This window comes from Argentina anserina, chromosome 4 (genome assembly GCF_933775445.1).
Source record: "Argentina anserina chromosome 4, drPotAnse1.1, whole genome shotgun sequence".
NCBI classification, from domain to species: domain Eukaryota; kingdom Viridiplantae; phylum Streptophyta; class Magnoliopsida; order Rosales; family Rosaceae; genus Argentina; species Argentina anserina.
The window spans coordinates 20,749,726-20,771,697 of record NC_065875.1 but is presented as its reverse complement, the minus strand read 5'-3'; the positions used below and the strand labels follow the sequence as shown (position 1 = coordinate 20,771,697).

The window sequence follows — 21,972 nt, the reverse complement described above, 5'->3', positions numbered from 1 at the left end:
CACCGATGAAAGATGATTCATTATTGCTAATTCTTGGCATGGTATTTCAACATAATCTCTTAAAGGGAGCTGTAGTTTTACTTAAGGAGTACAACAGATCATGAATGTCATACCTACTTGCTGAAATACACATTGTTATGCATTGCAACATTCTATGATGAACCAACTACAGATTGGTTAATGCCATTAGATAGAAATGCTGTTGGGGATTCCGCGGCCAGTTACCCCAGGTCCTGAAGTGGGCAACAGCAATTCATACGGGGGAATTCCTGCTCCGCTTCTGTTTTTAAGATGACCATCTTTGTTTCTCCTGTCAATGATCTTCTCTATTTCCTCTAGTCTATAAGAGAATGTGTGGAACAATTGCAAAATTTCATGATCATTGATCCAATGGGCGTGTAGAGAATTCACCTGTCCCAAGTACTCTTCATCTGGGGAGTGAGTTGATAGAGTATCTTGAACGGCCATCACTTTGGTGGCTTGAAGTTTCGTTGCCAAGGAAGACAGGAACCTTTGCTGTGGGTTTTGAAGAAACTTCTCATAATCGGGGTCATCTTCATGTGGAATAAGTTTTCTCATTAAGGTAGGACGGTTTGGGACATAACTGCCAAAAGGATACTGGCCAAAGTTGATGGCAGCATGTTGACCTGAAGCAACCCAAATTATTATTGTAAGTATACCGGACAAGTCCTCTTTGGTATTAAGTTTTGGCCACCAGGGCTCGTCCCGCTTGTCAGCATGACCCTTGTTCTTGATCTCATTCCACCAGTCTTGCAGTTCATGATCTGATGTCACAGAATTTGGCTCGGAGTAGAAGTGTTCCACATAAGATTCTACCCATTCCTTAATGGCAGACCATACAAGGAGACCATCTGCAGCATATGGATAGTCCTCAATTACAAGTTTTACGCCGCAAGGTTCTGAAGGATCTTCCACAGCCATGCCTCTGAGAATGTTAACACAAGTAAAATGACTCAGGCTGTTTTGTTCAATCTCATTGTGTTTGTAATGCCAACAACTTTCAAATCATGAAAATCTTACCTTCGAATAAGATCAGCTGGTAATGCCTCCATGTCAAACCTCCACATACTCTTGTAAGCTGCCGAGCTTACTTCAAGGGCATATTTTCCCGGACTGAAAGAAGCCTCAATTATTCCCCCTCCATTTATTAATGCCTGCCTTGCAAGTGCATTAATTTCTAAGGTGTAGCGCATGTGGGGATGAAGTAGCTTGTAGATGGGGTGCATTGAGCTAAGTTGCCTATGAGCAGCAATTATATACGGCTCCATGCAAGCATGAGTCCTCAACCTAGGCAAAAATAAATTACCACAACATTAGTTATCGAAGTCATACATTAACCTTCACAATCCAATATATTACTGTTTTACCAGTGATTGACTAGCTGATGGACGCCAGCGTCGTTTGAGCAAACATGAGCTTTTGCTAGCTTCCAGATCCAGTGTGTAGTAGCATGATGTCCATGAGTATATACATGTTTGTTTCGAGGGGATGAAGGTTTTGGTGGAAGTGAAAGCTCTATAGCTAGAGGTCTCAGAAAACCAGCCTTGGTATAGAAGAACACAGTCCTTGAGGCATAAGCTTTTCTTCCAGGCAAGGAATTCATCTTTTCAATGAAGGGCAAAAATATGTCATGGTAGTCGAGTATAAACAGTCTCTTATCCTCAATAGCCTGTATCAAGAATTGTAAGGGGAAGATATAAAACTCTACAAAGAAGGAAAGAAATAACCACTTTCAAATCCCAGAATGTAATCAGTTATCGATACCTTTTCTACACTCATCCCATTGAGTTCTTGCTCTATCAGTTCCTCAGTGATAGCAGATTCTGGAGGGCCATAAACAGCAGGATCTAACTTGCTGATAATTGGAAATTCCTGAAAATATTCATGATCCAACTTAAGGTCTCAAACCAGCTGGGCATTTAACTAGCACACAGTGATTAACAATGGATCTTTTTGTATTTACCTTCAAAATCTCAATGTTCACTGGATTGACTCCAGCTAAAGCTTGTCGTGCAAACTCATTATCGCGCAACCAATTAAATCTATCCCCTGATCACATAAATTCAACATGAGAAATGGATGACATTGATGACAGGAAGGCTTCTTCCTAGAAAATAAAATTGTTTAACAAAGCAGGGGAAACAAAGGGGAATTAGTGTAAATTACTCTTTATAATAGCAGGGATTTCATATTTTAACCACTCTCCTCCAACACTAAGTACTTTTTTCATCATGCCGCCAGTAAACAGCACAGATTCTTTTTGCTCATCGTCATCTTTGAGGAGGAGACCATCATTATACAGCTTATCTATATCAGAGAAGCACTTGAAGGGTATGTCTGAACTTGACAATTTCACAGCAAGAGATGGTAACAGATTGTGAAGCAAAGCTTTCAACTTCCCACGTGAGAAAGTATTTTGCTTAATTTCCTCAAAAGTCTCATCACGAGGCACATAAACTGGATGAGGCTTCTCGATTCTACTCTCCGTAAGAGGATCTGTTTGAATGTCATACGATCAAACGTGGCACAATATATTATTTATGAATGCTATAAAACTCAACTGCAAAAATATTAAGGACACCATTTTATGTACCTGACTTGGATGGAGGCCGACCAGTCCTACAGCGCCGAGGATATGGCTTCTCCTTGCCACCAATGACTGGCCTAGCTAGCTCTTCACTCTTGTCAGGATTCCCCAACTCATTGTACACATCATAATCATAAATCCTATCATGTGGCTTTCTCATGCCTTTCCCATTGCCCCGTATACTCATTAGGTCTTCATGTCGAAGATCCTTAATCCCTGCTGGTGTTTGTGATGGCAAGTATGCCTGTTTATAACAACATAACAATGTAAGCATATAACTCCTTCAAATCAATCATAAATGCACGCAAATATGTTGAAATCCGCACTTGGTTTTTGAAGATGATTCGACTTTGGGGGTTATCCTTTCGAGCATGAATCCAAGTATTTGCAGGGAAGAAAAAGGGGCCCTTATCGAAACCATGAATGACAATCTCCAACAAGTAAAACTCCTTGCCGTGGAGATTAGTAATAAGAACAGCTCCAGGATACCCAAAGTCACTTGGAACTGTGAAATCAGCAGCATACTCAATTATGTGTGAATGTTCCGATGGTACTGGCTTTGGTAACCAGCCTCTCACAGCAGATTCGACTACCTTTCCTGAATTAGTAACTACAAGAACACAAATGGGAACATAAATCTCATCCACCCATCAAACTATAAACCAAAAGAAACCCAAAGAATAAATTGTCTGAATCCATAAAAATATGTAAGAAAACTAATAAAAGCAGAAAACTTTGGATTCTTTGGTAGTGATTCCCAGGATCATGAACACAAATGGGCATGAAAATGTTGCATGCTCATCACAATAAAAAATCAAAATAAAACATCTTTTCACAAAAATTAAGCATATACCAACAGACAAAGTGGAAGCCCAAAAAGACACTAAAAGTTTGAGTCTTTGATAAAATTTACCAGGGTCAACTTCTTCACTGATAAGCTGGATCAGAATCCCCTGACCAATCCCATTAATAAAGAACTCCCACTGATCCTCAATTTTCTCTATTACCTTCTCCTTCATTTTCTTTCTGATTGTCACCGCCGCCTTTACTGCGATCGGAGAAGAAGAAGGTTGTAAAGAGCCACTAATGTCTTTACTCTGCAACGGAGGAGTTGAAGCTTCTTCCACTGAAGCCTTGTCACCACCGCTGATCACGGCTCTGACTGATCCAAGCCCATTTGGCCGTGATATGAAACTGGGGACATGGGCCTTCCGGAGCTTGACGAACTTCCCGGTTGACCGCCGGCCGCCGGCGAGGCTTGACTTGAGAGGAAGCAGCGGCTGCTTCAATGCATACATGTTTCTGACAAAGACCAACAACGTTGCTAGCTCTGAAGTGATCACTTGTTTAAGGTAACTCTAGTGTCGCCCGGAGCGACGGCTTTTGTTGGCTTTTCCGGCAGGTGGTGGTGTCTGAAATGTGAAGAACCTTAAGTGGGACTTCTTCTTCTTCTGCTGAAAAGTGTGTACTGTTTTTTCAGTTCTCATCGGTGGTTTTAATAGCGGTCTTTTATTCTGGGTTGTGTTGAGTGATGAAGACTCTCGAATGGTGGCGCGTGATATGCAATCTCCTGTAGCGTAGAGAAATGTGCTAAGGATGTTGACGGCGCGTTGGATATGAGCTCTGTGTGGGAAAGTAGGGGAAGATCGGTGGGTTTGCTGAGGAAAAGAATGGGAAGCAGGCTGGTGGGTATGTACGGTACAAAAATGGCAGTTCCCATCATGCACGACTGCACGAGAAGAAAAAATAAAGCATGTAAAATGTGTCACATAAGGGTAAATTCTATTTTTATTAACTTAGAGATTTGACCCTAGTTGGTCCAGATATAACAATCATATGCAACCTAACATGCTACTAATTATTAATATGGTTGAAGCAATGATATCATCTATCAAGGGGCGATTTCCTGAAATTGATGCTTGAGAAGGAACCAGAATGGAACCAAGCACATCCCTAACATTTCATGATAAAATGTATATACAAATATCATGGCTTAAATTTAAGGATCGAATGGTCTATGATAAAAGGGTTGAATTGTCAAATATAAGAAAGGAATTGGATTTGGCATCAGATTACATCACCCTTTGCCTTCAGCCTTCCTTTATGTTATCCAGGATTCACACATCACTAGATCTAAATCATCCAATCTTGTTAGGACTAAGACCCAATTTTTTTAATGGTAAGGTCATAGTTTATGCAGAAAAGATCATCATGGATCTTTTTTGGGGTTGAATAGGCGAAATCAATAGGGAAGAGTGGATAAATAATAAAAAGAGGTAGAAGAAGGGTGTCAAGAATTAAACAACAAAAGAAAAGGACTTAAACAACAAGAGAAAGAGCATCTTCCTTATCATGGTTCATGACAACCAAAAAATGTTATGCTAAACTACCTTCTGTGCATTTGCCATGTGAATGTTACATTGAATTTAAATTCAAAGATGCATTTGACTTGTCAAACCATCACAAATCTATGGTTGGTCGACCTTGGATTCTTGGAAGTTGTATAACACATAAGATAACAATAAAAACTGGCTAAATCTTCTCTTTCACATGTCCATTTTATAAGTTCAAGGATATCAATTCTTTTACTTGCAAACTACAAATACAAATTCTTAGAAATGTAAATTTATATCAAAACGATCTTAGCTCAGTTGGTAGAGTGGAGGACTGTAGTTGATCAAAACAGACATCCCTTATGCGTTTTCAATATATATATAAATTTATTAGTTCACATGTGTATCACGTCTGAATTAAATAAATTTAGGTTACATCAAAGGTACAGAATATTAGAGAAAAATGCTTTCTACTTTCGTTTTGGTCCAGTATTTTCAGAACTTTAAAGTTATTCTAAATAATTGAAGCTCCTTTAACAAAGATAAGTTATAACATAAAAAGAAGAAGAAGAAGAAGAAGAAGAAGAAGAAGAGTTATAACGTACACACTGGATTACAAAAGGCTTTATCTTTTGGTACTGTTTGAGGAAGTACTTGAAAGTAGAAACGTTGTCCATATAACTCTATGCTTCATCTGAGAAAATTTAGCAGCAAGCACTTACTGAGAAGCAAATACAAGATGAATCCACCTCATGTATTTTCCTCCATTGCTAGCTCTGAGCTTGGATTAAGTTTATTACTGAATTATTGTGCCAGCATTTTCCATATGAAGACAAAGGTCAATGAGACTCGGTATTCTGAAATCAGAGAGTACCAACTTGCACGGTTTAGCCATTTCTTTTTTGTTCTGTCCAGTGAGATATGAGATCTGCTTTCAGCAACTATAGATATGCATCCAGACTTGGAACATGGAAGAGGCATATCATATGCAGAAGATTCTGAGTTACATTGCCAAATGATCAGTATTTTATTGCAGTTTGTTAGCCTTGCATTATTAGATTGGCCAAAAAATGTTGCATTTCAGAATATACAAGTTGGTGAAAGAGGTTCCAAGAAAAAACCTATGGATGGGCATTCAGCTTAAAAAAGGAAGTAATTCCGGGATAGGGGAACGGTGGTGGCAGCACTGCAGGTCAGAACCTCGCCATCTGCTGTCACCATGTATGTCTCAGGGTCAACGAGAATCTTTGGTAGGGCATCATTGAGCTTCATGTCGCGTTTGCGGAGGTTCCTAACATTTCCCACAGCTTCTACTCTCTTGTTGAGGTCATACAAGGCTTTAACCCCATTTTCTTTAGCTGCCTGTTTGCACAAGATGATGAAAAGTTAATGCCCATAAATTACATGTATCTGTGATTGAAAGGCAGAAAGAGAGATTTCATGCCTTGCTGACAAAGGCAATGGAGTGAGCACTACTAGCCTTGCCAAATGCACCAAACATAGGTCTCGAGAGAACCTGCCAAGAATGAAAGCACTGAATATTGCGTCCACCCAGCACGAGTATATAAGACAATCTTGTAGAAGTATTAATAATATTACCGGTTCAGGTGTGGGGATGCTTGCATTTGGATCACCCATATTAGCCCATGCAATTGCACCACCTTTGACCACCATTTCTGGTTTCGCCCCAAAGAAAGATGGCTTCCATAGAACAAGATCAGCAAACTTGCCCACCTGCAGAAGCTCATTGTAGGAAAATGAGAAATCCATTGTTTTATGAATGGAATTAATAGTGGCACTATTTCAGAGTCCAGCCATATGCAAGTGGCATATGAAGGGTAAATAGTTGATAATAATTAGTTTGGTTTTCTGTTCAAAGTAACGTACCTGAATGGAACCAACATATTCAGAAAATCCATTTGCTATTGCTGGATTTATGGTGTACTTTGCAATGTAACGCTTGATCCGAAGGTTGTCATTGTTGGATGCACTAGGTTCTATCGGTCCTCTTTGTGATTTCATCTTGTCAGCAGTTTGCCAAGTTCTGGTTATCACCTGGTAAGAAAAAGTTTCACACAAATTTAAGTTAGACTTACATATGTCCATGCTAGTTTGACAATGGATAGAGGTTACTTGAAAATTAGAAATAAGACTTTGGAAATATGGTATTCAAGATATTATTTTGATTGAAGATATGAACTTTTGTGGATTGGTAAAAGGAGACAATTGACGATAATGTAATTCGATGGTTCAAATTACCATGTAACAGACGTGCAGTTTAAACAAAAATTTGTTTATGGTCCAGAGGAAATAGAATACATTTCAAAATAAGCATAAAGGAAGTAAAACCTCTCCAATGCGACCCATGGCCTGTGAATCAGAAGCCACCATGCTAATTGCTCCCATATCATGCAATATATCCTCTGCGGCAATTGTTTCAGCTCTAATCCTTGATTCAGCAAAAGCTACATCTTCTGGAATGTCCTTGTCAAGGTGATGGCAAACCATCTGCAGGATTGAAAATCTGAAATCTTAGCTCATTTGTAAACAAAGTGCACGCTGTATCACTACTTGTGTTATTCTGACATACCAGCATATCAAGATGCTCATCAATAGTATTGCAGGTGAAGGGCCGTGTGGGATTCGTTGATGAGGGCAGGACATTTTCCACACCACATACTCTGATGATATCTGGAGCATGACCCCCACCTGCACCTTCACTGCAAGAGGAATCAAGCACAAACATTGATAAACAAATGAACCACAAAAAAAAAAAAAAAAGCAACAAGGCTTGCAGAGGTAACATGATATACAATCTAAGCCGAAAGATGAAAACAATCAGAGTATATATATAAGCATTGCAAATAATTACATTGACAAATTATTAATAAATGAATCTCACTCAATAACGGTGTGAGAATGCAAGTATGTAGGAAATGGTTAGCAGTCGAAACATGGTCAAAGGGTTAAACATGTCAAGCTGAGTCAATATGAAGCTACAACCAAGTTCAGAAGAACAAAAAAAAATTCCATAAGAATCAAAAGTGGCAGATTATGATATATACAGTAATTACCTGTGGTAAGTATGGATAGTTCTGTCTTTGAATGCAGCAATTGTGTGTTCAACAAATCCAGATTCATTCAAGGTGTCTGTATGGATATTAACCTATCAAGATCACAATTAGACTGAAGATGTATAACATGATAAGTCCCACTCAGGCAACATCCTATTAAAGTTTTCAAAACAGATTGAAGTATATGCATTCTCAAAAAATGAAGTAAAAATAAACAATAAATAAAAAGTACCTGGATGTCATATTGGTCTCCGACGGTCAAACAATTGTCTATTGCAGCAGGAGTTGTGCCCCAGTCTTCATGCAGCTTCAGACCCATTGCTCCAGCCTTGATTATCTCATGTAGGCCATCAGGTTTGGCACTGTTCCCCTAAAGTGAACAGAGGGGCAAAAGATTACAGGAAAGAGATTCAAAAATCACTTCAAATTTCTGTTGATCCTTTGAATGTAAGGTAGGCAGAAATGAGATTCTTTTTTTTCGAGTCTCAAACAAATAAGCATACCTTCCCTGTAAAGCCAAAATTTAGAGGCACTTCATCAGTTGATTGCAGCATCAACCTCATTTGCAATGGAGATGGTGTGCATGTTGTTGCACGTGTCCCTGTAGAAGGTCCTGTTCCACCTCCTACTACGGTTGTGATACCTGCATAGGTTTTGAAAGTTTTGGAAATATCCAGGGGGTCAAATAATTGAACTTAAACTCTCACAAAGTTCAAGAGTAAACATATAGGAATGAAAAGGAACTTTACCATCACAGAAAAAAAACAGTAACACCATGATGCTATAACTATATGCAAATGCAGAAAATCTCGAGTGACTAGTGAAAAACTTAGATAACTAAAAAAAAAAGAGTGATTCTGCTTTTATTATATAATTACTGCTGTATTTTTTTTTCATATTCTATGTCTTTGCATAGAATAAACTATGCATCTCCCAAGTACTGTCAACAATATTTTTCTTTTCAAGCCAGCACCAACTGATCAAATTTGTCGTTCATAAATATTCAGACACTTTCCAGAAAAATTGCTCACCACTTGATATTGCTTCATATGCCAACTGCGGGCATATGAAATGCACATGGCAGTCTATAGCTCCTGCAGTCACAATTTGTCCTTCTGCCGCAATGACATCTGTGTTAACCTAATTACAGAGAATGTGCAAGCATATTAGGACATTATTCATTTGAAATCAGCTATTATACTAAATGATAGTTACCCCAATGATCATATTGCTAGATAGACCATCCATAATGTCTGGATTGCCTGATTTCCCAAGGGCAACTATATGACCATCTTTGATCCCGATGTCTGCCTTAAAGATCCCACTATAATCAATGACTACAGCATTAGTTATCACCGTATCCAGTGAGTCAGCTGCGTGATTCCCTGTTGACTGGCCCATTCCATCTCTTATCACTTTGCCACCTCCAAATACAGATTCATCCCCGTAAACAGTATAATCGTTTTCAATTTCAGCAAACAAGTTGGTATCACCAAGCCGAACTTTATCGCCGGTGGTAGGGCCATACATGTTTGCATATGACTCGCGAGAAATTACAGTGGTAAAAGCTGGATCTCTTCCTGCAACACCTTCTCTGCAGAATGATTGAGGTGAGGCATTTCCATTTTTACACTTTATCATCTTAGTGGACAAGCCAACCGAAATAATCTTGCTAGTATAAAAAAAACAAAAAGTAGAAGCAAACTAAGTAACAAAGAATTTCCCAGGTAGAAAGTCTAGACCTAGGATTTGGTTCTTCTTCGTTCCCAAATTCTCTGGCTTCCAAAGCTCCCTTGACTACTTGGTGTCTTTCGAAACTTCGTACTGCACCATCAACAATGCCATTTCCTCCTCTAATTACTCTATTACCTCCAATGCTTACAAGTAAAACGTGTTTACTTTCTCCTGGCTGAAAACAAAGCAACACAAGCTCCAGTAATGTACTTAGAATGCTTAGAATTTGTTCAAGTAAAATTCTTAAAAAGTCTTAGCCGAGCCCATCAAACAAAAGCTCAATACTATACCAACATCCATGATGGCAAAGTTGGACCTACTCTATGACAATTAGATATGTAGAAGCAATGATGCTGTTAAAACACTGAAGGAGAGCAGCAGTCATATTTCTTTGCAGGCAACAATGTGATGCCGAATGATATCTTTAAAAGTGAAGGATGACTTGTAATCACTTGGGATAAGCTAACCTAATTTCAAATATACCGGACTAAAAAATTAAGCAAAATCTGACCTCAAATCTCTTGGCTGTTCCAGCAGGTATATTCAGGCGCATACCATATGCTTTCATTCGATCAAAGACCAAGTGAGGGTTGACCTCAATAAAGTGATAGTGACTGCCAACCTGGAAAAGGCAGATGAATTATACCTCACAGTAATCTATTATTGAACTGAGTTCTCCAGGATAATTCATAATGTCATGTTGCTGATTAATTTAAGTTGGCCAAAGCACCATATTTTCTTAGTTGCTAAATTGATACACAGAACCAGATAACTCTACCTAGCCAAAGTTAATGAGCTCATTATAAAATTTAAGACACAGATCAACGGTAAATGTGTCATAAGAAATATGAGGGTTTCAGCAAGACACTACAAAACAACAAGTGCAAAAGATACACACCTGAACTGGCCTATCTCCAGTGTTGACAATTTTTAGAATTATTGCCTTCCTTCCCTCATTAATTACAATATTACCACCTTCGAAGATCATTTCACCAGGTATTCTACCATCCGCCATTTCGGGAAATTTATCAACTGAGGGAACTGCAGAACAATTACGTTTCACCAATGACCTTGTGATACTAAATAAAGCAAATAGATCCCATTATAAAGAAATCTGAAACATTCTAGCATGCAATAGCCCTTACCAGGAAGAAAAGAGTTCTTTAAAGCTAGTTCCAGGTTTCCACAATCAGAAGAAATCGGATCATGAATGGTGATCAGCTTGGTCCCATCACAAAAGGTCCCCTCAACCTACATACAACTCTACTAGTAAAGATGGATTTTAATAGCATGTTTCTGACAAATTTTCAACAGCATATTATATGGTTCTAGCTTCTCAAGTTAACAAAGATACAATCAAATTCGTTTCCCAAAAAGGTGAACAAAATGCACAAGCTAAATCAAGATGAGTATAATACCTGCACCATATCCAAAAGATATTGAACGCCAGGAAGAACTTGCTTCCTGTTTGAAAAGAAATAGGCACATAAATATATACACACATGCCCAACAATTCAAACAAATTAGGCAATCCTTATTAAGTCCCACATATCTAGTAGAAGAGAGAAACTTAACAATGGTTAACATTCTTTAATCATTACCTCCCCAGAAACTGTTTCCCAATATCCATCAACTCTGCCACAGATTTATCACCATCTCTAACAAACTCCAGTATCTACCAACAAAGCTATATCAGACCCAAACCTCTCTATACAAAACCAATCACCAATATCTCAAACACCTAAAAAATGATCGAAGTCTGAAACTTTAACTGAATAAATAAAAATAAGAAGCACAAAACACCTGACTGGCTATGAGTGCAACAGCTTCAGGGTGATTGAGCCTTAACCCACGAGCAAGTCTCTTCTGGGCAAGAAACCCAGCATTGTGGAGCCCCAATTTGTCAAGCTCTCTTGGTACCAGCTTCATTTCTCTGTGCTTCCAAGTCAACGCCCTTTGAAGAAGAAACAAATGTAAAGCTTTACAAAATCAAAGAGATATTGATCAGATATGATGGCACATATGTAGCACCGACACGGACACGAGTGTCCGTATTGGACACGATTCGATACGTAGACACGGCATATAGAAATTTTTTTGGACACGGATACGTGGTGAACACGTAAATTAAAATTATTTTAATATATATATTTATTAAAAAACTAATTTAAAATTTGAAAGTATTTAGATGTATATATATTAAAGTGTACATAAATATAACAAAAACTGAATCTGTTGGAATGGTTGAGGATTTGTTATATCATTTGGATGACCAATGTTCGAATCCCACCACAAGCATTTTTATTTTTATCGTGAGTTTCTCTCCTTATATATATTAAAATGTGTATAAATATAACAAAAACTGAATCTGTTGGAATGGTTGAGGAGTTGTTGGGTGCCTTGGATGACCAATGTTCGATTCTCACCATAGCACTTTCACTTTTATTATGAGTTGGTGTGTGTCCGCGTGTCCGGGCCGTGTCCAAATTGAGTTCGCGTGTCCTTGTCCGTGTCCGTGTCGGACACGCAATACGAACCCTTGTCCGCGTGTCCGTGCTTCATAGGATGACACTGATGTCAAAGCTTCAGACTTTTGTTTTCTCAAAGTGTCCTACTTTTATCAGTCCGATGAAACATAGAGGTTGGACCCCTTTTAGTGACGCCAGAGAGTTCGGAGTGTTCCATAATTTGCCAAATGACTTGAGTTGTTTTTTACCCGAGCAGTGTAAGGCCAGTTTGGTACAACTGTGCTATAAGTAAAATGACTTTTAAAGTTAATGTGAGCAAAATGACTTTTGAAATTGCTGTGAGAGAAAATTGTTAAAGCGTTGGTAAACTGTTTTAGAAAGTGTTGTGAGAGCAAAAAATTATTATTTGTGTTTGGTAAGTTGTAAACAAAAAAAGATTTTAGTATGTATAATTACCAAAATGTTAATAAATGTTTAAAGCGTTAATAAAATAGACAAAATGATTCATTCACCTTTAATTTGTATATTAATTATATGAATTATACACTATGTCTATGGGTTATTCCAATTGTTAGTATAATTATTTGCAATTGTTTTGGTTATACATTGTTTGAACCAAATAAAAAATTTACGTTAAAACACTTAAATTTTCAACAAAATCCATCCAGAATATTACACAAAAATATTTATCCACCATAATTAAATAGAACCCAATTTATGGGCATGTAATATTTCAAAAAGACTAAGGATAAAATGGGTTGCCCATAAAATGTCAATAAAAAACACTGTAGCTCCGTGTTTTTGCCAAAAACCACTTTCAAAAGCCACCATCCACTAGCTTTTCAATTTAAGCTGTGGCCAAAATTAATTTGAGTCATAAGCAGCTTTAGAGAAGTTTACCAAATATCATCAATTGCTCCTAAAAGCTAAAGAAGCTCTAAAAACAGGTACAAAAGTTATGTCAAACTGGTCCTAAATCTTTGTTGGAGTCGATGTCACTCCTTTTTGTCTCTCCCTAATGTTGGGACTTGGGAGTGCTCTCACATATGGAACTCTATAACATTTTTGGTGCGTGTAGATTTTTCTCTATGAGTTGTCCCTGTCCATACTCCTTAATATTTCTGTAAATATTATTTGGAATATTTGTGTAAGAATCTGGATCGAATAGAATTTGTAGAACTCTCTTCAATTGAGTAATGCAAAGAAAGAATCAAAAACTACTATATGACATACAAAATCTCATCTGATGATAACGTAGAACACACATTCCAGTCAATCTAACTTAATGAAACCAAGCATACCGGGCAGTTAGAATGTAATGGCTTAAGGTTCTGAAGATTAACTTTAAGATCACTTTTTGCCGAACTCGAGTTCATTACTACGAGACTTCTGACTTCTGAGTCTCCATCCTACAGGGACTTACCAAGTTGGTAGTACGATTCATATTCGACTTGTGGTCTTAATATAGTTCACGGCAAATTGGCAATGAAATAGTTATGCAAGAATCATCCCACATCGAAACAAAAGAAAAGTTCGGTAGGTGCACTCCATATATTTAACTTTTACCCACATCGTAAAAAGCAAAATTACGGAGTCCAGGTGGGCAAAGGAGCGACTACTTCGCAAGGTTAGGAGTAAATCTTTTTCTTTTTACAGCCGACTCCCTTAAAAGTTAAAAGTTAAATTTTGTTACAAAACTACTTTCTGAAAATTCATTAACCAACTTTAGTTGGTGCTTCTATATAATCTCATCCTAGAGAGGTCTTCTCCTTCAGTATACTCTTGATTGATCTCTTTTTGTGATGAGTAGCACATTCTAACCCAATTCTAACTTACCACGACCAATTTAACCCAATGTTTTTTTTTAAATATATTTAGCTAGATATCGTTTGTTGCGCAGCTTAGTCATTAGTTAGATATCTTTTCCAGTATTAGGGAGATGGTCAGTTCGTATCACTCCTACTTTATATGTACCTGATTTATCACATCACTTGTTATTTGTTCCTCAGTTGAACACTGAGTCTCGATGCTCTGTGATCTTTTTTCCCATGTATGTGATTTTTCAGGATCTTCTCACCAGAGAGATACTCGGTTGGGGAGATTTGAGGGGCATATTGTTTCACCTGGATCAGACATATGCAGGACAGAAACCAGGAGCACAGCCACCCACCGCTCTGACAGCAAGTTCTAATCAGCGAAGTGAAATTTGGTTGTCGCATTGTCGATTGGGACATCATCTTTCCATGTTATGAAAAAAAAACATGCCTTCTTTGTTTATTGGTGTGAATGAGTCATCTTTGCGTTGTAAAACATGTGTTCTTACTAAGAGTCATCGTTGTACCTATTCTCCGAGTTTTTCTAAAAGTCATACACCTTTTGAATTAATTAATTCAAATGTTTGGGGACCTTCCAAAGAGCCTACGATCACGGGTATGCGGTATTATGTGTCTTTTAATGATGATTGCACTCAGTCGTCATGGGTCGTTCTTCTTCATACTAGAGATGAGGTTATTCTTGCTTTTCAAGCTTTTCACACTCATGTTCAAACACAGTATAATAGTACCATTAAGATTCTTCGTTCTGATAATGGGGGGAGGGGGAGTATGTCAGTCATATTTTTCAACAGTTTTTGAAAGATCATGGGATTATTCACCAAACCACATGTTCACGAACACCGGAGCAAAATGGGGTGTCCGAAAGGAAAAACCATCATCTCTTTGATATGGCTTGTTTAATTCTTTTTAGTGCTCATATGCCTAAATATCTGTGGGGTGATGCAGTAGTAGCTTCAGCTTATCTTATCAATCGTCTTCCATCTAGTGTCCTTCAGGGAAAAGTTCATCTTCAGGTTCTTGCATCTAATATGTCCATTCCCTCTTTTCACAATATACATGCCTGTGTTTTTGGTTGTCTGACTTTTGTTTATGTCCCTAAAAGTAAGAGAAAGTCGAAGTTAGATCCTCGGGCGATCAAGTGTGTGTTTGTTGGATATAAGAGCAATCATAAAAGATACATGTGTTATCATCCACCCACTAGAAAGTATTATGTCACTTTCTTTGAGGACATGAGTTACTTTACCTCTTCTGATCCAGCCCTTTAGGGGGAGAATTCATTTTTCGAATAGCTATATCATGGCGAGGGAGAGGAATCAGAAAAAGTCATTGTTGGAGATACATTTACTCCAACAGCAAAAGTTCATTCTGAGGAGGAAACTTTAGATAATCATGTACCAGTAGTAGCAAAAGCTCATTATGAGGTGGAAGTTTCAGATAATCAGGTACCAACAGTGGCAGAAGCTCTACCAAAGGTAGAAGCATCAGACACTCAGGTTCCAGAAGAAGAACCAATAGTTGAGAGAACAATTGCCCCCCCCCCCCCGCCATCGCTCATACCCCCGACCAACGACTTGCTGGTGCAGAAGGTCACTCAGCTGAGGTATGTCCATCCACTGGTACTAGTAGTGAGTCTGATAGTGGGCAATATGTGTTACCAAACAGGTCTACTAGAGGTCAACCCCCTAAAAGATATGAATCTAGTTTACATGCCAAATCAAAATATCCAGTAGCCAATTATATATCCACTAGGAGATTATGAAAGTCATATGAATCATTTATGAATCAAATATCTGATGTATCAGTACCTAACAAAGTGCATGATGCATTAGGGGATCCAAAATGGAGAAAAGCAATGGAGGAAGAGATGGAGGCATTGCAGAAAAATGATACTTGGGAACTTGTGCCTCCACCACATGGCAAGAAGGTTGTAGGGTGTCGTTGGGTGTTCACTGTGAAACATAATTCAGATGGATCAATTACCAGGTATAAAACACGCTTTGTTGCAAAGGGGTTTACTCAAACATATGGTATTGATTATGATGAGACTTTTTCTCTTGTTGCAATGATGAACACTATTCGAGTGCTCCTTTCATTTGCAGCTAGTTTGAATTGGCCACTCCGACAGTTTGATGTCAAGAATGCATTTCTTCATGGAGAGTTAGCTGAAGAGGTGTATATGAGTCTCCCGCCAGGGTACGTAACTACTTCTGGTGATTTTGTGTGCAAATTGAGAAAGTCTCTATATGGTTTCAAACAGTCACCTCGTGCCTGGTTTGGGAGGTTCTCACAGTTTATGCGGAAGATTGGTTACAAACAGAGTAATTCAAATCATACCATGTTTCTTAAGCATCAACAAGGAATGTAGTAGCTTTGATTATATATGTTGATGATATGGTGATTAATGACAATGATACTATAGAGATAGATCGGCTGCCAAAACAATTGTCTTTTGAGATTGAGATGAAGGACTTGGGTGATCTCAAGTATTTCTTAGGGATTGAAGTAGCAAGGGAGAGAGACGGGATCTACTTATGCCAAAGGAAGTACACACTTGATTTGTTGACAGAGACATGTATGTTAGATTGCACACCTATCAACACCTCTATCGAGCAAAACCATCATCTAGCAGAGTATCCAGACCAGACATCGACTGATCGAGCTCGCTATTAGAGGCTAGTTGGGTGTTTGATCTCTTTGACCCATACTAAACCAAATATTGTTTATGCAGTGAGTGTAGTGAGCCAGTTCATGCATAATCCAAGCGAGAGTCACATGGATGCTGTTGTGAGAATTTTGAGGTACTTGAAGTTAGCTCTAGAGAGAGGAGTAATGTTCTCTAAACACAATAACAATATTGAGGTTAGTGGCTTTACAGATGCAGACTGAGCCGGAAATACTACAGATAAGAGGTCAACATCAGGTTACTTTACCTTTGTGGGAGGTAATCTGTTACATGGAAAAACACGAAACAAAAGGTGGTGTCACGGTATAGTGCGGAAGGTGAGTATAGAGGTATGACTCTTGGTCTGTGTGAGTTACTGTGGCTGAGAAACTTGTTATGTGATTTAGGTGTCAAACAAAAAACTACTATGAAATTGTATTGTGACAACTCGGCAACAATTTATATTTCACAAAATCCGGTACAACATGATCGCACTAAACATGTCGAGGTTGATCGTCACTTGATAAAAGAAAAGCTTGATGCCAATATTATCAGCTTTCCTTTTGTTCATTCAGAAAACAAGCTGTCAGATATATTAATTAAAGGTGTTTCGAAAAAGTCTTCTATGACTCGTTTGACAAGTTGGGCATAATTGATGTGTATGCGTCAACTTGAGAGGGAGTGTTAGCTCAACAACTTCTTGACTTATGGACATATTGTATTTATGTAGTTGTAGTAATTGATTTTTGTGCTAAGTGTTCATATTAGATATGTCTCCTATAAATGAATGATCTGAACTTGTATGAATAACAATAATTCTATTATATTTGAGTGTAACACATATTGTGATTAGTTAACCTTTAGAAGGCAAGTGGAGTTATAAGTACAACTCCATCTTCAAGCTTCTAATCAAAATAGTTATAAGTACACTATAAAACAATTTGGCTTTAGGCACATTTAAATGTGGCTAGAATGTGGGTTTTACCTATGTTGCCAATCCCCTAAACTCTATAATTAACAAGTAGTGAATTTTGTGAGATTTTAGGGGATTTACCACATGAGTATTATCCACATTCTAGACACATTTAAATGTGCCTAATGCCAATGTTTTTTGTAGTGGTAGCGAACCCAGCATCTGTTAAGCCTAAAGGTAAAAATGGTGAAGCTGTACGTGATCATTTCTAGTGAGCATGAGGACTGTGACAATGAGGAAGAAGGTCCAAAAGTCAGCAAAAAACAGTCTTTTGATGTATGTGCTGATGAGTATAGGACAGTACCTAAGAATGAAGGAAAGACATGGACCAATGGCTCTAGCAGGGGACTAGAGAAGGACATTAGTGTGCGTCATCCCTAAGCTGACTATGAATTCTTATCCACGAGAGATGTCGTTGGTGTGCATGTGATGTAAATCTCGACCGCTTCATGTGTGCAATGTATCATCATTTTATTTATCATTTTGGATTCTTCGTGCCAGCTACCCCATTTATCCCTGACGTTTTTCTACAAGCAGGCTATGAATTCTCAGGGGTGGGCACGGGACATGGCTCATCCCACGTCCCGAAAATGGAACGGGACGGATTTAGGACGAGACAAGTATTTTTAAGAATGCATCCCACTTGAAATTAATCCCGGTTGGAACGGGACGGGATCGGGACGGGACGAGACAAATCTCACCTTCCTATGAAGTTAAATAAAAACCTATTTTTTTATTTTTTTTCATAACAAAATAACATTCAATAATAACAAAATAACAAAAAATGCATATTATGTTCAAAATATTATAATTTACCATTATTATTTGAGTTGATATAATTTTGGAATTATTAAGAACATAAATTAATTTCATTTTGATACAAATATATAAGAATTTTTAAGTTTTCATTAAAGGTGGGACGGGACGGGACGAAGTGGGATATAAATTATTCGTCCCACGTCCCATCCCACTATTATGAAGCGGGACGGGATCGGGACGGGACGAACGTTTTTAGACCTCCGTCTCATCCATATGAACTTAGAGACGAGATCAGAATGAGATCGGGATTTCCGTTTTTTATGCCCACCCCTATGAATTCTTATCCAAGAGAGAGACGTCGTTGGTGTGCATGTGATGTTAATCTCAACCGCTTCATGCGTGCAACGTATCATCATCTTATTTATAGCTACCCCATTTACAAGCTTTATGCTATAAATAGCTTGCCACTGTTCTTTCCTTTTCATCCATTGTCGTACAATTATAACAATCAATACAAGCTTTCTACAATGCCCTTTTCATACTATTTTAGTCTTCTATCTGTTTTTAATATACAAAATAGCATACAGTCTGATTGTGACTATAATACTTAATAGCATTAATGGAACTGTAGGATGAAGCCAAAATGTTTCTTTAAGTACCACTTGTAAGTAAGCTAGGGGCCAGATTCCTCAACTAGTTTCTCTTTTCTAGTCACTTGGTCGAGTTCTGCTTGAGCTTTTGAAATAATATTTGGGTTGCATACAAGCTCAATCGGCTATTGCCCATTCTAATGGGACTGAACTAGCGTCCGTGGCAGCAACCATTAAATCCTAACTATTCCTTTATGTACAAATAAGAAAGTAATTAATTTGAGAAATTACAATTGTGTCATTATAAAAAAACCCCAATTATTGTGATAGCACTAATTAAATATCTTCAACGAAAAGTGCATGCATCGTTGAACTAAATATCTTTAAAGCGAATTTTCACATCATACTCCAAATAGTCTTCTTGAAAACCCTAGCTGTCGAACAGTCGAACTACACGGATCAGCGACATCATATTGAGCGTGGTTGTGAAAGCAACCAATCCTATATTTATTGCCTCCAACTCAACACTCTTCCTAGCCTTTTATTTTATTTTTTTCAATTTGACATTCTGAGAAGAATTGTTGTTTGGAGAGCGCGCACATTAGGGTTCGATTCGGACGAGCATATTTTAAAACTACAACTGTGGTCACTTGCCCTAGTTGGAAATTGATATGGGGCCGTAGGGTCGGCATAATTGGTGGAGGTAGCTATACATGGGGCCTAGTTTTTAAAATTGCTTTTTGTCTTCCTGAAATGAAATACAAGCTACCTTTGGACGGTTAATCACTTAATCCGATCAAAACAAATACTATACAACTCAAGAGATCCATATATATTCATTCAACTAAGGAAAAACTCAATATATGTATGCACTTATTCAATTAGCTCGTTTACATTTTGCCATGTATGTATGAACCAAGTTTATAGATTTTCATAGATCACAATAAATCATTGCGTTATATATAAAAGTACCAACAAAAATGAAATACATGTAAATTTGCCAGATAAGACTAGCTACTCGGATTTGGGGCAACTTATTTACGTAACTAGTGAATTAACATGCATCTTTATCCAAACAATCTCTATCTACCGACGTCCTAGTTTCTCAACAGCCGGTAATGCTTTTCCTACGATTCCTGGGGACAGCTCTCAGAGGCTGGGCCATGTGTAGGGTGACGCCAAACTTCTCCGCCATGTTCATAGTCTCGGGGACGACTCCATTTTCAAGCTTCCAGTCAAAACAGTTGAGTAGTGAACCCAGCATCAAGTGTAACATTCTTATTGCCAACGGAAGTCCGGGGCACATTCTTCTCCCACCACCAAACGGAATAAGCTCACAGTTTTTCCCTGTAAAATCAATTTGGTTGTCTAATCCCAAGAACCTCTCCGGCATAAACAAGTTTGGGTTTTCCCAAGTGTTGGGGTCTTTGCCTATAGCCCAAGCATTGATTAAAACTCGAGCACCCTTGGGGACTATGTACCCCCCAATTTCTACGTTTGCTCCTGCAGTCCGGGGAACTAGTAACGGAACTGTAGGATGAAGCCGAAATGTTTCTTTGAGTATTGCTTGTAAGTAAGGGAGTCGAGCAACGTCTGATTCCTCAACTAATTTCCCTTTTCCAATCACTTGCTCCAGTTCCGCTTGAGCTTTTAAAAGAATTTTTGGGTTGTGTAGTAACTCAGCCATTGCCCATTCTAGTGTGGCTGAACTTGTTTCCGTGCCAGCAACAAGCAGATCCTAAACATTCCATATCAATTACAAACAAGTAGGTGATTAATTAACCGGACAATTCACAATTGTGTCATAACTCATCATGATGAACCAAAAACCGAAAAAAAATCCAAAAAAAAAAAATAGCTCCAAGTATTTTAATCATACTACTTAATTTTCAAGAAAAAGTTATGCTTCAAATCGTCATTAACTAATTTGTATGTAACCCAATCATTGGTAAAGAAACACAGTATCAATTAGTGATCACTAACCAGAAACAAGATTTGAGTTTCGCGCATGTCCATATCTTCCATTTTCTCTTCACTAATGTTGAGAAGCGTATCTAACATATCATTTGTTGTGATATAATTGTGCCCTCTTCTTAATTCCAACCTTTGATGGATCATTCGATCCAAAATGCCTAATATTTTCTGAAAGTAATAGGTCGCGCGCCTCCTTATGCCTTGGGGGTCGAGCTTCGTAAGCAGAGGGAAATAGTCCGCCACGTTTGGTTTTCCCATCTCTTCTGAGATACCCCAAAAAGTCTTCTGGAAAGCCCGAGCTGTCTCACTACTTGGGTGAGCTAAATCTGTGGAGAATATAGTTTGCGACAACAGATTGAGCGATGTTGTGAAAGCTGCCCCTCCTACATCTATTGCCTCCCCAGCCCTCATGCTTTCATTGACATCATCTATAAACTTTTGGACCTTTACGCGCCGATTAGAGTAGTTGGCATCAAGAACTTTGGGTGCAAACAATTGTAAGTTGCATATTGTACGAAGTTTTCTCCATCTAGCTTGTACAGGAAGCCAACCCAAGCTGTACTCGTTGTATTTGCAGGCGCGAACTACATCTGTTGGGTTTCGGTTGCAGAAGACTTGGTCATGAGTTTGGAGGATTTCTTTGGCGAGAGTCGGCGAAGAAACTACGACTGTGATTAATTGACCTAGTTGCAAACTGATAATTGGGCCATAGCGTTGGGAAAGCTTAGTGAGGGAGACATGGGGTTTGTCTCCAAGCTCAAACAGATTCCCTACCAGTGGATATGGCTTTGGTCCTGGTGGAAGAAGCTCTCTGGGTATGAATTTGCTTCTTCTTGCAAGAAGACAGAAGGCTTGGATGGTGACCCCGGCAATACAAAGACCTATTACACAATTGATGATATCCATAACTTTGCTGTAACTAGAGCTAGGTTCTGGACTATATAGGTGTTCCCACTACCAAA

General features: G+C 38.4%; 3 protein-coding genes across 5 annotated transcripts; all 3 read right to left on the bottom strand.

Moving 5' to 3' along the window:
• Positions 1–110: 110 nt before the first annotated feature.
• On the bottom strand, positions 111–4,218 carry LOC126792727 (lipoxygenase 6, chloroplastic). Its single transcript, XM_050519192.1, has 9 exons — positions 3,522–4,218; positions 2,935–3,218; positions 2,615–2,852; positions 2,188–2,517; positions 1,985–2,070; positions 1,786–1,893; positions 1,389–1,690; positions 1,042–1,308; positions 111–946 (listed from the first exon to the last, which is right to left on the bottom strand). The coding sequence occupies exons 1-9, from the start codon at positions 3,904–3,906 to the stop codon at positions 187–189; spliced, it is 2,760 nt and encodes a 919-aa protein (XP_050375149.1). The 5' UTR covers positions 3,907–4,218; the 3' UTR covers positions 111–186.
• Positions 4,219–5,386: 1,168 nt separating this feature from the next.
• Positions 5,387–12,419, bottom strand: LOC126792729 (urease). Of its 3 annotated transcripts, XM_050519195.1 has the most exons (20): positions 12,365–12,419; positions 11,553–11,728; positions 11,351–11,424; positions 11,168–11,213; positions 10,895–11,000; positions 10,648–10,790; positions 10,261–10,371; positions 9,758–9,924; positions 9,231–9,609; positions 9,047–9,155; positions 8,519–8,658; positions 8,248–8,385; positions 8,016–8,107; positions 7,532–7,661; positions 7,291–7,449; positions 6,829–6,996; positions 6,541–6,675; positions 6,386–6,457; positions 6,063–6,303; positions 5,387–5,939 (listed from the first exon to the last, which is right to left on the bottom strand). In XM_050519195.1, exons 1-19 carry the CDS (start codon positions 12,384–12,386, stop codon positions 6,082–6,084), a joined length of 2,589 nt encoding a protein of 862 aa, XP_050375152.1. In that variant the 5' UTR covers positions 12,387–12,419; the 3' UTR covers positions 5,387–5,939; positions 6,063–6,081. The 3 variants fall into 3 exon arrangements, with proteins under 3 accessions (XP_050375152.1, XP_050375151.1, XP_050375153.1); XM_050519194.1 differs by lacking the exon at positions 5,387–5,939 and having other exon boundaries at positions 5,945–6,303; XM_050519196.1 differs by lacking the exon at positions 5,387–5,939 and having other exon boundaries at positions 5,945–6,303; positions 11,553–11,703; positions 12,365–12,416.
• A 7,526-nt stretch (positions 12,420–19,945) lies between these two features.
• LOC126792737 (geraniol 8-hydroxylase-like) lies at positions 19,946–21,972 on the bottom strand. Its single transcript, XM_050519205.1, has 2 exons — positions 21,020–21,972; positions 19,946–20,774 (listed from the first exon to the last, which is right to left on the bottom strand). Exons 1-2 carry the CDS (start codon positions 21,914–21,916, stop codon positions 20,142–20,144), a joined length of 1,530 nt encoding a protein of 509 aa, XP_050375162.1. The 5' UTR covers positions 21,917–21,972; the 3' UTR covers positions 19,946–20,141.

Coding starts and splice junctions, on each gene's coding strand:
- LOC126792727 (XM_050519192.1), bottom strand. CDS start 3,906: ATGTATGCATTGAAGCAGCCGCTGCTTCCTCTCAAGTCAAGCCTCGCC. Junction 3,219..3,521: donor CAGTGAAGAAGTTGACCCTG/GTAAATTTTATC, acceptor GTGTTCTTGTAG/TTACTAATTCAGGAAAGGTA. Junction 2,518..2,614: donor TCGGCCTCCATCCAAGTCAG/GTACATAAAATG, acceptor ACATTCAAACAG/ATCCTCTTACGGAGAGTAGA.
- LOC126792729 (XM_050519195.1), bottom strand. CDS start 12,386: ATGTTTCATCGGACTGATAAAA. Junction 11,729..12,364: donor GTTTCATCGGACTGATAAAA/GTAGGACACTTT, acceptor GATTTTGTAAAG/CTTTACATTTGTTTCTTCTT. Junction 7,662..8,015: donor ACTATCCATACTTACCACAG/GTAATTACTGTA, acceptor TTCCTCTTGCAG/TGAAGGTGCAGGTGGGGGTC.
- LOC126792737 (XM_050519205.1), bottom strand. CDS start 21,916: ATGGATATCATCAATTGTGTAATAGGTCTTTGTATTGCCGGGGTCACC. Junction 20,775..21,019: donor AAACTCAAATCTTGTTTCTG/GTTAGTGATCAC, acceptor TGGAATGTTTAG/GATCTGCTTGTTGCTGGCAC.